This window comes from Salvelinus fontinalis, chromosome 33, assembly GCF_029448725.1.
Source record: "Salvelinus fontinalis isolate EN_2023a chromosome 33, ASM2944872v1, whole genome shotgun sequence".
Classification (NCBI taxonomy): domain Eukaryota; kingdom Metazoa; phylum Chordata; class Actinopteri; order Salmoniformes; family Salmonidae; genus Salvelinus; species Salvelinus fontinalis.
In genome coordinates this window covers 31,200,499-31,215,666 of record NC_074697.1, presented here as the reverse complement: position 1 = coordinate 31,215,666, position 15,168 = coordinate 31,200,499, and the positions used below count along the sequence as shown (strand labels likewise).

Below are 15,168 nucleotides of genomic sequence, written 5' to 3'. Positions count from 1 at the left end.
ATGAGGCAGCACTACATCAGGAGTCCATCACTGCTCCTCAAAATGAAGAGTTCTTATTACGTAGTGGAGAGACTGCTAGCAGGGTTCCTGGTGACAGAGATGCTCTGTCAGAGGATGAGACCCCGGGGTTGTTGCCCTACACAGCTGATTTGTCTTTGGCAAATATGACACATCAGCCAGGAACATTCCTACACAGAAGACGACAGGAAGTCGAAATGGTATCCTTGCATTGTCAGCATTGTTTACTTGCCTGCCTTTTATGTTATTCTAACTGTTTAGCTTAAGCTAATTTTCATTGATTTAGTGTTTACAGTTTTAACATGGACCCAAGAATAAGTACAGTACCTACATGCTTGGTTTTTACTTGTTCCTTAACTGCCTCTTGTCTAGCTCTGAGCCTGTGGAGATCCCTAACTTCTTCCTCTCATCTTACCACATGGAGGCTTCGATGAGAGCTCAACATGTAACACCCATCTTCCCCCTTGCCTCTTCTGACCCAGTAAGTATCAGCCCTCTTTCCTCAATACCCTTAGAACTGAGTTATGCTGGTATAGCAGGTTTCTGGATGTCTAGACATGAGTAACTGATGGTCATAATGGTCACACATATCAACATTTAGAGTAGTTGCAAATTCCACTTTGTAAGATGATCGATTGTAAGACTTATTCACTCTCGTTGCATTACGAGCCATAGGTCACAGAATATTAAGTAATTCGTTCTCAGGCACGAGTATACTGGCAGCGTTGCTCTACAGTCTTGGAAGTTGCCAAGTCATCATCTTCCAGTGCCAATATCCTGTCATACCAATGCCAAATGACATAGTTACTAGTAGGTCACTATGTGGCTTTCCTTGTCCAGCTTGGCTCTAGGCGAGTGAAGGGGGCCAGTGTAAGAGTCACAGAGTGCACCAGTCTAGACAAGTCTAGTGACTGCAAGAACTGAGCCAGTGCCGCAGCTAGTAGTATGAGGTCACCGCCTGCCTTAAAATATAGGTCAGAGGTGAGGGCTTTTATCATGAGAGGAACTGTTCTTTCTGCCCTGAGGATTGACCCAACTCTTTAGCAGTGGGAGGTCTAGCGCAAATGGTTTGCATTACTATTGTGCTAAGGAGAAAATAACCGTTAGGCTCATGTCTTGAAAGAGGGAGAGACGCCAGACTCGGAGCGCTCCGCACGCCATTGGCTGGAATATCATAAAAACGAGAATACCTGAGTGTCTTTCCGTCTCAACGTTGTGTTGACCTTTAACTGTGAGGTCACAGTCACTCGGCTGATATCTGTCTGTGTGGTTACATACTGGGCAGTCTGATTTATGGGAGATTTAGGCCTATTTTGTGAGAAATCATCATTTATTGTCTTATCATTAATAGCTCAGGAGTTGTTGTTCTAATTAGAATAATCATTAGTGTTTGGCTCATAACTCAGTTCAACTGTGGGGATAGAGATGTATGCCTGCCTGTCTGGTCCCCTGCGTCAGACTGGCGTGTATCCAGTTTCAAGAAGGGGTTGTGGAGGTACAATTTATCACGCAATGGGATTACAGAGTTTGCAGGACATGTCAGAGGGAACTGATTCCAGCTAGTCACTCTCAAAGCTAAAGTAAACTGGTTCCAGCTAGTCACTCTCAAAGCTAAAGTAAACTGGTTCCAGCTAGTCACTCTGTGCTAATATTAAAACAAACATCTGACCAGCTCTTTTAAGAGTAGAGCTCAGCGTGTTTGATCACATATTTGTACTTATTTGACCAATGTGGGGCTGGTTCCGTTTGATGGAGAAAAGACTGACTCATTAACACAATGGTTGACATTTAAATATTTACATTATCATGTTTTTTTTTCTTTTTTTAAATCTCCCGGTATTCACATTTTAAAGCTTAATGATGAATGCTGTTTGCTTACAAAATTAAGAACAATAGGCCAGGTTCGATGCTAAACAATTGATTGAATCTTTTTTTTTTCTCCAGAAATAGAGCTCTCTTAGACATAAGATTCTCTCTCGGCGCGTTCCTCATCCCAGGCCAAATATACCACCATCGTCCGTGAAGACAGAAGAGACCAAGAGAATAGCAAAGATATTTGCATCTCATTTTAAGGATGAACATTAGCACTTTCTCTAAATACTATTTGATATTGTGTGTCATGCTGTATATACGTTTGGGTGCATGTTTTCTAAAGGTATATGAATGACCACACATCTTGATTACATAAGTGGCTGCTCATGTACAGTGCTTTCTAATTATGTAAAGAATATGTGCATTTAATTTAAATATTGTTTTTATTAATTAAATGGTTTGCCAGTGTAACTGATGTTTTTCTGTGTATTTATTATTGCTGTGTGCACCCATGATCACGGACGTGGGAGACTCCCATCGCCTTTCAAGGATTGTCACAGGGGAAAACATTTTGTCAAGTAGTCAACAGGATATCAAGTATTGACAAACCTGTCTAGTTGTCCTTGTTTTTCCAACAAAGTCATGAACAGTTTGTTCTTAAAGTGATGTCACCTTTGTTTGTATTTCTGCAGGTGTCGGGGTTAGTGGGCTAGTGTTCTATTCTCTGCGTCCAAGGCAGTCACACACTATTCAAGAGACACTTATGTTCCTGATACCAGAGACTGCTCAGGCACACAGCCTATCAGGGACATGTATGGATTGGCTGAGTAGATGGGTGGCCACACCACTATTATGGAGTGTTGCATAATTATTATAAAGTTTAAGTTGGGTCTATGCTATTTCAACTAGTCTTATTCCCTTGGCTCCCTGCTGCAAATTAAATTCATTGTTTGTAAGACCTTTACTTCTACGGTGTCTTGCAAATCTGTTTGGTCAGTATTACTGAAGGTTTCCAATGACATAATACATGACGTATCTTAACTTTCTGACAGATATAACTAAATGCTTTTTTTTTTTTTAAGGTTCAACAGAACATTGACTGTTATGATCTGTGAAACTGACATAATTTAGCATAATGTATTATACTGCCTTAGACCGCTGCGCCACTCAAGTATGGTCCTTGCAATGTAGCCATGCTTTACATAATGATTACGTAAAGGTATTCTGTCTTGATTGAATAGTCACCAGGATTACTTTCAATACAAAGATGAATTAACGCTTATTTGTCTTTCTTAGATCCAGGGCGAGTCCAAGTCCTCTGAAGGGAAGATGGTGGTGAAGTACAGAGGTGTGGTTTGGCACCATCAACACCATGGTGAAGACAGAGGAGCCCAGGAGCCTCTACAATGGCCTGGTGGCGGGTCTCCAGAGACAGATGAGCTTTCCCTCGGTCCGCATCGGCCTCTATGCCCCCATAAAGCAGTTCTACACCCGGGAAACAGATCGTACGAAACCTAACAGACATTTTCAGTATAAAATACCGGTTTATTTATCTCTCAATCACATTTTTATCTGAGTTGGTGGAAGTAGAAGATAAAGAATATGGCATGGTGTTTTATGACTGCATCTCTCATCCTCGCTACTCCTCTCTACTCTCATAGATGCAGGCATTTGCAGTCGGCTGATGGCAGGCTGTACGACCGGGGCCATGGCACTAGCCTTTGCTCAGCCAACAGACATGGTGAAAGTGCAGTTCCAGGCTCAAGTAAGGGGAGGGGGTGAAGAGATATAGCGGCACCATGGATGCCTACAGAACCATCGCCAGGACTGAGGGCATCAGAGGATTCTGGAAAGGTAGGCCTACTGCAATTAGAAACACTACATTTGCTTTACATGCATAAAAAGATGATTCTGTAATTAAAATTGACAGTTTCATTAAAAATGTATCTTCCAGGTTGTGGCCCAAACATAACTCGTAACTCCATAGTGAACTGTTTGGAGCTGGTGACTTATGACGTCATCAAGGAACTTATCCTGAAGTATAACATCATGACTGGTAGGCAGGCATGTAATTTGTTTTACACCTAAACGGTTACATTTGAATAGTTACAATTACTTCAAAGTGTATATTAAGTAATATAATAATTTTTATGTTTTTTATTTTTACAGATAACCTGCCCTTTCATGGCAGCCTTTAGTGCTGGATTCATCACCACTATTGTGGCGTCTCCTGTAGATGTAGTAAAGACATGGTTCATGAACTGTTCAGCTGGAAAATACAACAGTACTATTAACTGCACTGTTACAATGATGAGAAATGAGGGACCCAAAGCCTTCTATAAAGGGTGTGTAGTGATCAAAAGCCAAATTGCTTTCAAATCGTCTTTTGCTGAATCAAGACAATTCCTAGATATGAACAGTGAATTAAGCAAATGTTCTGCTTGGTTAAATAATCTGATTCTCCTTCCCCTTCAGGTTCATGCCTTTCCTTTGCCTTGGCTCCTGGAACATCGTAATGTTTGTCACATATCAGCAAATCAAGATGCACGTGATGAGATCTCGGCAGTCCTGGGAGTGTCTCATCTAACCTGTATCATCCTGATGGACTGCTGTGTGGATTTATCCTACTATGATGTTCAAAACCATGACCGCTTGTACAGGCAGAGCACATCTTCGTTTAAAGGAGGAACCACACAAGTATTAGCCTGGTCCCAGATCTGTTTGTGCTCTTGCCAACTCCATTGATGTCCTTGTCAAGCCTTGGCAATGATTGACAAGGAGTTGGCATGATAGCACAAACAGACTGGCACTCAGGCTACGAGTCTGACTTCTGTACAGGAAAATACACCCCCTGCAGGGATGTGACCCCACGTGTATCCATGATGCCTTGTACCAGAGACTATGGGACACACAGAGACTATTGATACAACTTTGTGACTCAATAATGGAATTAATGGCCTGCGATGGTTTATGTAGCTTGCGTTTACAGTAGGTTAGGGATTATATATTATGCTTCCTCGCTGGTCTATAAGGTTCATAATGTGACCATCAAAAGTTATTTAAGTTGTGTTATGTATTATGCCTATTTGTAACATATGAGAACTTTGCCTCAAAATATCCATTAACATTTATTTTTTGTTTAATTTCTAATCCTGGAGGTTTTGTATTCATAACAAATAATCCAACATTCTAGTAAGCAATCCAATGCCATAACATTAACTTTTAGATAAGGAGGTGGTACTGTGCATATGACCACTGCATGGGAAGTTGTTTATTACTGCTGGTATACTGCAATTTTGGACCAAGTCTTGAAGAGTCCAAAATAATTATGAATGTTGGATGTCCTAAATACGCTGTTTATTATTTCCTGTTATGCTATTTTAGGAGTAAAATAACTACATGGTTATTTGGTTGTCTGTGGTAGCCTTTTTATTTTTTTTTGCTTAGTGTTCAGAGTTCAGTGCCAAATGACTGTAGTCCCTATTGAAATCACATGTATTTGTCCCTAACTTAGTAAACAACAGGCGTAGACTAACGGTGAAACACTTACTTATGGGGCCTTTTCCAACAATGCATACCGGTAGTTAAAGATAAAAAAAATATATTGAAATGGTGACATGAGGAATAAATACACAGTGAATAACTAAGTAATAAAGCTAATTACAGGGAGTACCTGTACCTACTCGAGGTGCACTACTTTTGACAGGGCCCATGGGGAATAGTGTGCCATTCTGAATGCAGAACACAGGTGCTTGTTAGAGAACATTCACAGAACTAGGTCAGCCAAAGCTGCCCCACATGTATTCTTACACTATTAAACCCCTCTAAGAGTCACCCAATACCTACTATACCAACGGATAGTGACACAGATACCCCATAATCCCTATACACATAGCTAGTTGTTCTAGGAAGGAAATATAAACACCCTCATGAAGATGTATTCCTGAGTGATAGCCTTATTTGGTACGGCTGTGCATTGAAGAGGTTCCTTACAGATACCGTTCAGTGATAGAATAGTGTCATTAAATCTAAACTCCTTCAGTAATTGTGATCCTTTGTAGCATCATTTGTGGCATGCAAATTGTATCTAGTGCTCACCTATTGAAATAAAATAACTTGAGCCCATTAACTTCAACCAAGAAAGGAGAGACAGAGATGTGGAGTTGACAGGCGCATGATGATTAGATGACAGATGAGAAAATTGCCCAATTTGAGCCGCTTAGGACAATAGGGGCTGCTGACATAGCTGTAACAGAAGTAAGCTGTCTGACAAAGGCCTTCACATCCTCCGCATCACTAATCAGCCCCTGTAAACTCACTGGCCTTTCTCTGACAGCTAATTAGTGCAGTGAGCTTGATTAGGCTAGATGGCAGTCTGGCTAACCCTATGGCTGATCAGGTGAATCCTTGGTCTGGTGATCCACGGAACTGGGGGGACAAATGACAGCCACTGAGTACTGTAGGCAGTGTTAGTCATTCAATGGAATCAGGCAACTGTGCTTTCATAAAAAAATGTCAAAGACTCCAGTCACCCAAGTCATAGACTGTTCTCTCTGCTACCGCACGGTCCTAGCACCAAGTCTAGGACCAAAAGGCTCCTTAACAGCTTTTACCCCCAAGCCATAAGACTGCTGAACATCTAATCAAATGGCCACCTGGACTATTTACATTGACCCCCCCCCCCCCCTTTGTTTTTACACTGCTGCTACTGACTGTTTATTATCTATGCATAGTCACTTTACAAATTACCTCGACTAACCTGGATTTTCGGAACAATGAGTCAACATTAGGTTTGGATGTAATAAAAAGTATAGTGAACATGTGTAATATTGAGGCTTGAAGAAACTGGCAGTTTGATAGTTCTAGGCATGGTCCTTGGCTGACCTTAGCAAGAGTCTCTGTGGAGAGTGGATGATCTGAGCTATCAAGTGTAGCTAGGTGAAGCGTTCAAGTTCACCTTGTGACCCACTGCACTGAGGCACAGTGAGTTCAGGGTTTTCCTAACCCAAGAAAGCCTTGATGCCTACAGTATGATGTTCCAATGACATGAGGGGAGCCTGGATATAAAACAAAACCCACAATGTGTTTATTCAACGTTCTTTAATCAACTTGTTTCTTTTGTCAATCAATTCTCAATTAACTTGTTTCAAATGTGGGGTGCTGTTTTACAGACACAATCATAAAGTACACAAATTCATTATAGTCCAGAGAGTAACAGTTGATGCCTTTTTTACCCAACAGTGTCAATGCGGCGGTGGGTCCTGCTGATGATGTCTGGACTGTATGTTGTTGAGTCGCTGCAGACGTACAGGCCTGGCTGGCCACCTGGGAGCATGTCCCTTTCCATACACTCTAAGGCCTACAGGTTGACCAGTGTCAAAAGGTGAGGCTACAGGCCTCATAAGTTGAGCACTGTTGATGATGTGGTCACTCAGGGGCGGTAGATATGGACCCATCCGGAAGTGGACCGGAGCAGAGCTGACAGAGTGGTAGACGTTAGGCAGAATAATAGCAGGGGTGAGGCCATAGAAAACATGGCAGATATTGGGATGGGGGCTCAGGGGGAAGTCAACTGATGGCTCCCTACTATTGTTATTCTCAGTAGGCCTTTGTGGTTTGTGTTCAGGTTTGATAAACTCTTGGATTTTCTCTGCCTGAACCAGACGAATATGGTAGAGCTTACAAGATCTTTGACATGACTCCACAAAATGCTCCAGGGATATTTTCCCATCTGTGAATTTCTGTGAGAGAGCCTATAAGATAGAAAGACACAATGTTTGGTATAGTCTACTATTACACTCAAATAGGATGTTAATATGATTGCTTAATTGATCATTTGTGTTACACAATTAGTCCAACCTTACATCACATTCTTCTTCAGAGTGGGCCAGCTTGTTCAGGAGAAGCCACTGGACCATGTAAAGGCTACGTTTCTCTAGTAAAACTACCAGAAAGGCAACAGTAGATTTGTATAATGAAAGGGGCATAAACACGGTTGTGACTAACTGACAAAATTGCAGAAGCAGTTGGAGAAAATGGCAAGTATTCTGAAACTTTGATGTTCCCAAAAATAATACAAAACCATTTGACTTTCAAACTCACCAAGTTGGTTCTGTTTGGCTTGTATGATATTGGTGAATTTCTCCAGTTCCTGGTACTTCTTGGCTAACCATAGCTTACCAGTATTGAGCTCTGGCTCATGAGAGAGACTGGTCTCTGCCAATCTACAGTTGGAGACCAACACAGTCTCCTTTGCTCCCTGAAGCCTCTGAAACTGGACAGGATATTGACATTCAAAAAACATACAGCGCATTTGGAAAATATTCAGACCCCTTCACTTTTTCCACATTTTGTTAAGTTAAAACCTTATTCTAAAATGTATTAAATATAACACGTTCCTCATCAATCTACACACAATACCCCATAATGACAAAGCGAAAAAAGGTTTTTAGATTTGTTTGCAAAATTATAAAAAAATTTAAACCAGAAATACCTTATTTACAAAAAAGTATTTGGATCTTTGCTATGAGACTCAAAATTGAGCTCAGGTGCATCCTGTTTCCATTGATCATCCTTGAGACGTTTCTACAACTTGATTGTGGTAAATTAAATTGATTGGACATGATTTGGAAAGGCACACACCTGTCTATATAAGGTCCGACAGTTGACAGTGCATGTCAGAGCAAAAACCAAGTCATGAGGTTGAAGGAATTGTCCGTAGAGCTCTGAGACAGGATTGTGTCGAGGTACATGGGGATGGTACAAAAATTGTAATTGAAGATCCTCAAGAAATGTGGCCTCCATCATTCTTAAATGGAATGAGCCCGGAACCACCAAGACTCTTCCTATAGCTGGCCAACTGGCCAAACTGAGCATTTGGGGGAGGGCCTTGGTCAGGGAGTTGACCAAGAACCCGATGGTCACTCTGACAGAGTTCCAGAGTTCCTCTGTGGAGATGGGAGAACTATCCAGAAGGACAACCATTTCTGCAGCACTCCACCAATCAGGCCTTTATGGTAGTGGCCAGACGGGAGCCACTCCTCAGTAAAAGGCACATGACAGCCTGCTTGGAGTTTGCATAAAGGCACCTAAAGGACTCTCAGATCATGAGAAACAAGATTCTCTGGTCTGATGAAACCAATATTGAACGATTTGGCCTGAATGCCAAGCAGCACGTCTGGAGGAAACCTGGCACCTTCCCTATGGTGAAACATGGTGGTGGCAGCATCATGCTGTGGGGATGTTTTTCAGTGGCAGGGACTGGGAGACTAGACAAGATCAAGGGAAAGATGAGCGGAGCAAAGTATAGAGAAATCCTTGATGAAAACCTGCTCCAGAGAGCTCAGGACCTCAGACTGGGGTGAAGGTTCACCTTCCAACAGGACAACGACCCTAAGCACACAGCCAAGACAACGCAGGAGTGGCTTCGGGATAAGTCTCTGAATGTCCTTGAGGGGCCCAGCCAGAGCCCGGACTTGAACCTGATCGAACATCTCTGGAGAGACCTGAAAATAGCTGTGCAGCGACGCTCCCATTCAATCTGACAGAGATTGAGAGGATCTACAGAGGAGAATGGAAGAAACTTCCCAAATACAGGTGTGCCTAGCTTTGTAGCGTTATACCCAAGAAGACTTGAGGCTGTAATCACTGCCAAACGTGCTTCAACAAAGTACTGAGTTAAGGGTCTGAATACTTATGTAAATGTAAAATGTCTTCAAACTTGTTTTTGCTTTGTCATTATGGTGTATTGTGTTAACATTGATGAGGGTTAAAAAACAATTTCATCCATTTTACAATAAGGCTGTAATGTAACAAAAACATTTGGGAAAAGTCAAGGGGTCAGAATACTTTCCCGAATGCACTATATATTTTGTCATATCTTACTAATGGTACTAATTGTACCCTGTATTTGGTCATATTTTACAGGAGCGAAGAACTATATTGCAATATTTGCTGACCTTATAAAATATGCCCATTCTAAAGTAAATAAAAGGTTGCATCACTAAAAACAAAAACGAAAACACTCTTTATACACACACAGTAACAACATCAAACTGTGTGTAAGATTTTCGGTAAATAAACGGAAAATACCTTTTGGCTGAATCTGATGATCTGGCTAATTTTTTCTTCATCCCGCAGAAGCTCCCGCAATTCAACAGTCCTCAAAACCCTTAATTGGTCAGATACTGACTTTGAGTCGAAATGCCAAGGCATCATGGCCAAGCAACAGACCTTTGATATATAAATGTTCCTTTATTTGGACCCCATGATGCGCACCAGATGCTTAATTACGCACGAGCATCACCCCAGTAACCCGTAATGTCATGACAGTGGCATTACCTTCACCATCAAACTGCAGTTTACCAGTCCAATGAAGAGCAACATAGAACGTGCTCTAAAATAAAGATGTAAAGTGTCGTCCTCTGCTGTAGGTTTTGAAAAGCACACGCGTTTCTGAGAGGATAATGAGTGCTGTATTACCAGTACATCGCGGGAGGGTCGTAACTAGTTACCACAGCCACAAAGTCATAAATCCCGCCCATTTCTAGGGGAGCGTTCAGTCTCACTTTAAAGATGTCAGGGCCAATCAGAACACTCCGTTTCCTATACGGTCCATGCTATCACGTATCCTTGGGATGTCACTACTTCATTGAAGTTAGTACCACCCTGCGTCCCACTGCTGGCTTACTTCTGAAGCTAAACAGGGTGGATACTAGTCGTTCCCTGGATGGGAGACCAAATGCTGCTGGAAGTGGAGTTGGAATGCCAGTGGGATGCACTTTTTCCTCTGGTATTTAAAAAAAAATATCCCATCGCTCCAGGGCAGTGAGTGGGGACATTGCTCTGTGTAGGGTCTTTCAGAGGGGACACTGAACGTGTGTCCTCTGTGGACACGAATATCCCATTGCATTTATCAATAAGAGTAGGGGTGTTAACCCTGGTGTTCTGGCCAAATTCCCAATCTGACCATCATGGCCACCTAATCATCCCCAGCTTCCAATTGGCTCATTCCCCAGGTCTTTGCTGTAAAGGAGAATGTGTTCTCAGTCAATTTACCAAAAGAAAATGTAAATGGTTAGGGTTTAGAGTAGCTGTGTGAAGCTAGCCACAATAAGGATTAGCCACAGTAGTGGAATTTGCAGTTTGCCTTTAAAATAAAAGTCCCCAATTGAAAGTGATACAAATAGTGGAATAGTGCCATATTTGAACTAGATAACGCTAATCAAGGTTGGAATCAATTTTGAGACTGCAGCTCAGAAATATCAGCCTACAGAGAGAAGGACGAGATTGAATTTCGCTCAACTGTCTAGAGTAGTGGTCACCAACAGGTCGATTGCGATTCAACATCGATTAATTATTGAAATAATGAAACCGTCGAACGCATGCTCTAAGTTGTGTTGCCGAGAGCTTAACTGATAATGAAAAAACAGAGATCTTATATAGGCCTCGAGAGTCGCCATCAGCTGGAAGATGGTGCCCCTTTTTGGTCAGTGTCAGTGGAGGAAAGGGAGAGGGGAGGGATGTTGAGAGGCAGACCCTCAATCTGCTGCTCTCTCCCTCCGCTGAGACTGACTATCAGATGCAAGCACCATCAGCCCAGTAAAATAAAATATTGAAATGTATGCTCACTCAGCTGTGCCTCACAAGTACTGTAATACAACAACGGATCTATTACCAGTGTGATCATATAGCTTACCTCAAGTTTTGAAATATAATGTAAAAAAATGGCCCGAACAATAATGCATTGGCAGGGCAATTCAAGCAAAGCTAATATGCAGTAATCATGTATTGGGCCTATAGCTTACTGCAGAAAACAAATCTCTACAGTACTGTTTTTAATTGGTTAATGTTGCATAGGCACTATCAGCTTTTCCCTTTACTGTGGCAATTGTGATTGAATCAATGCAATAATATTTTGTTGTAGGCGGAACGCATCTGAGCACAAAATGTGTACATTTCTAGACACCTTTGAAAAGCGAGTCAGGTAAAGAGCTTTTCTTTTGTCTTAAAGGGGCAGTGTTGTATTTTGAGACAGGCTTGAATAAACTAAGTAGCCAATAGGCAGAGGGTAGAATAATTTGTCTGATTCTCTGTAATAATAGCAGGAGAATAATAATGCATTTTATTTTGTGAAGTGGTTTCTTGCATCAACATATTTTCAGTCACCTCCTTGTCTGATAGAACAGCTATTTCCATGTTAAAATGTTATGGGATGCATTTTCTCCAATGTTTTTGATGGTAGGTCACTCTGGTAGGCCTACATTATGATCATATAGCCACAGTAGCCGACATGGCCTCTGTTAAAACTGTAACTTAAAGTGGATAGAGCCTCAGTATTCACAGTAAACACACACTGGAATTTGCAAAGAAGTTTGCGCTCAGCAGACCTGAAATTTGCTCAGTGCCTGAAAAAATTAGTGTGAACATTAGTTGGAATGTTGTTATATAAATTCAACAAAAGACAATAATTAGTTAATTTGGCACAAAAAAAGTACAAATCTGTTGAAATCGCACTGTAACTGAGGGTGGCAGTCATTAGAATTGCATTGGGGGCATACTTACAGTATATGAACTGTACAGCCTTACGTATGGATCTTGGGTCCATGAATTGGGGTATCAACATACTCAGTGACACCCACAGATTACAATTCTGAAGAGTTTACACAAATATTAGCCTAGCAGGTCATATTAGGGAGTTTTAGCTGTGGGAAATCACCTCACTAATAAAGCCTATTGTGCGTATTGACATTCATATTGCACATTAAGCTCACCAGTCAACCTATTATATGTATATTGAACAATCATATTGCAATGCACAGCCTTACCTATGGATCTTGAGTCCATGAAATGGGGTATCAACCTACTCAATATGATATAATATACGTGTAGTAGGTTGACTGGGGTGCTTAATGTTGTTAATTTCACACCGGTTTCAAAGTTCCCCAATAAGTGCTAAGATGCTAATATTTGTGTAAACTCCTCAGAATTGCAATCTGTTGGTATCACTGAGTAGGCTGATACCCCAATTCATGGACCCACGATCGATAGGTAAGGCTGTACAATGCATATAAGTATGTCTCCAATGCAATTCTAATGTCTAATACGTCCACAGTGCAATTTCTACTGATTTGTACACATGATTGTCTTTTGTGGAATTTATATAACAACATTCAAACCTTGTTTAGCATTATCTAGTCCAAATATGGCATAATACACTAGTTGCATCCGTTTGAATCACTTTCAATGGGGGACATTTATTTTTAAGGAGAACTGCAAATTCCTCTATAGTGGCTAATCCTTATTGTGACTAGCTTCACACAGGTCAGTCTACCTACTGCAGCAAAACTGTACACAGTATTGCCTAAACCAGTTAAGAATAAGATAACTAATAATAATACAAGTAAATAGCTATATCTTAAGTTGCTGCAAAATGTGACTGGGCTAGTTGTAAATTAACTTTACATCATGTCTATTCTAGTTTGATATGTTGCTGTCACAACAAGTTATTAAATCTGATTATCACAAACCTCACCGCTCAGGCAGTATCGATCAGAGAAGAGGTTACAGGAGAATGCATCCACATCGGTCTCTGCATTAATGACATACTGTACCACTGTGAGACAAATGCAATGGAAGGATCTTTTGCAGCCTGGTCTCATAGACTAGACGTAACATAGTAAATACAAATCCAAGACACTCAAAGTAGTATGATATGTTAGGTATGGTTACATAAGACAGGTTACTTAAGGCAATAACAAAAATAGGGTGGTTGGTAGGGGTGGATGGGTAGGCATATAACATGAACGTCTGACAACCCAACAGTTGCGTGTTTGAATCTCATCATGGAGAACTTTAGCATTTGAGCTATAGCAACTTTGCAACTACTTACTACTTTTTAGCTACTTTGCAACTATTTAACATGTTAGCCAACTCATCCCCTAACCCTAACCTTAACCCTTTAACCTAACTCCTAACCTTAACCCTAACCTTAACCCCTAACCTAGGTAACATTAGCCATCTACTGTAGCTAACATTAGCGTTAGCCACCTAGCCACCTAGCTAACATTAGCCACAACAAATTGGAATTCATAACATATCATACATTTAGCAAATCCGTAACATATTGTACGGATTGCAATTTGTAACGTATTGTACGAACTGCAATTCATAACGTATCGTACCAATTGTAATTCGTACCATATCACAAACATTGGCACACACACACACACATATGATAACATACACACTATACATACACATGGATTTAGTAACGTAGATATGTGGTAGAGTAGGGGCCTGAGGGCACACAGTGTGTTGTGAAATCTGTGAATGTACTGTAATATTTTAAAATTGCCTTAATTTTGCTGAACCCCAGGAAGAGTAGCTGATGCTTTGGCAGCAGCTAATGGGGATCCATAATAAATAAAAATACAAAAATAGATGAAATGGATGATGAACATCCACAAATTAATACATACCATGTATTTCAAATCGTTTGATACAATTTTATTGTTTTGTATTAGAAGTCATCCAAACAAACACTATCTTCAATCATTTCTGGTTGGTTGATTGGTATTCTCTGTTCAGTGTTGGAAACTTTTCTCCAGGAGTTTTATGTAACACTTGAGCCAATTTGTTCTGAGGTAAACAGCAAGCTTAAGAACTTCCTGGTGCACTCAACTCGGCTAGAAATCACATACAGATTAGAAGGATGTTCCACCATCAATCCTTCTCTTCCAGTGGTTTTCCTAACATCAATCTCCTGTCTCCATTATGGCTGATTTAACTGTTTCCTGGCCGTAACTCCCAGAATGTGTCCCAAATGGGATCATATTCCCTATATAGTACACTACTTTTAACCACAGCCCATAGGTGTGTGGTCAAAAGTAGTGCACTATGTAGGGAATAGTGCCATTTGGGACATAGACGTAATGTCCCGATGCTTTGGCCCAGGGGTGGAGTTGATCAATGTATACACTGACTGTCACCCTCAGAATAACCTTAACGAGGCTAAATACGGCCAGGGTTTATCGTTAAGGCTGGAGTAATCCTGTAGTCCTTGGCTCAGCAGTGAAAGTCCTGACCTGAGACACAAAGGGGTTTTCCTCACTTAAACATCAGCAGGACAGACCCTGCAGCTTATACACACTGAGAAGCAATGTAGGATCCTCAAGCTATGTGTAAGTAAAACAGCCATAATATGAATATGCTTCCTTTATGTCATTTGCTATGTCATTTGCAGAAAATCTGATTTGTGTGGATGTGAACGTTTTAGTGCTGGATTTGGAAGGGATTTGCAGTTAGTGCTATTTGTGTTGACAGGAATCGGTAGGCAGC

The 15,168-nt window shown here is 41.0% G+C and overlaps 1 protein-coding gene across 1 annotated transcript; it reads right to left on the bottom strand.

The window, feature by feature from the left end:
* Positions 1-6,951: 6,951 nt before the first annotated feature.
* LOC129831536 (vacuolar protein sorting-associated protein 37B-like) lies at positions 6,952-10,308 on the bottom strand. Its single transcript, XM_055894898.1, has 4 exons — positions 9,922-10,308; positions 7,933-8,104; positions 7,695-7,774; positions 6,952-7,583 (listed from the first exon to the last, which is right to left on the bottom strand). Exons 1-4 carry the CDS (start codon positions 10,045-10,047, stop codon positions 7,074-7,076), a joined length of 888 nt encoding a protein of 295 aa, XP_055750873.1. The 5' UTR covers positions 10,048-10,308; the 3' UTR covers positions 6,952-7,073.
* Between the last annotated feature and the right edge of the window lie 4,860 nt (positions 10,309-15,168).

Excerpts from the sequence above, each read along its gene's own strand:
- LOC129831536 (XM_055894898.1), bottom strand. The coding sequence starts at position 10,047 with ATGATGCCTTGGCATTTCGACTCAAAGTCAGTATCTGACCAATTAAGG. Across the intron at positions 7,775-7,932 it reads AGCCAAACAGAACCAACTTG|TTTTACTAGAGAAACGTAGC; the intron begins GTGAGTTTGAAA and ends CCTTTCTGGTAG. Across the intron at positions 7,584-7,694 it reads ACTCTGAAGAAGAATGTGAT|GCTCTCTCACAGAAATTCAC; the intron begins GTAAGGTTGGAC and ends TCTATCTTATAG.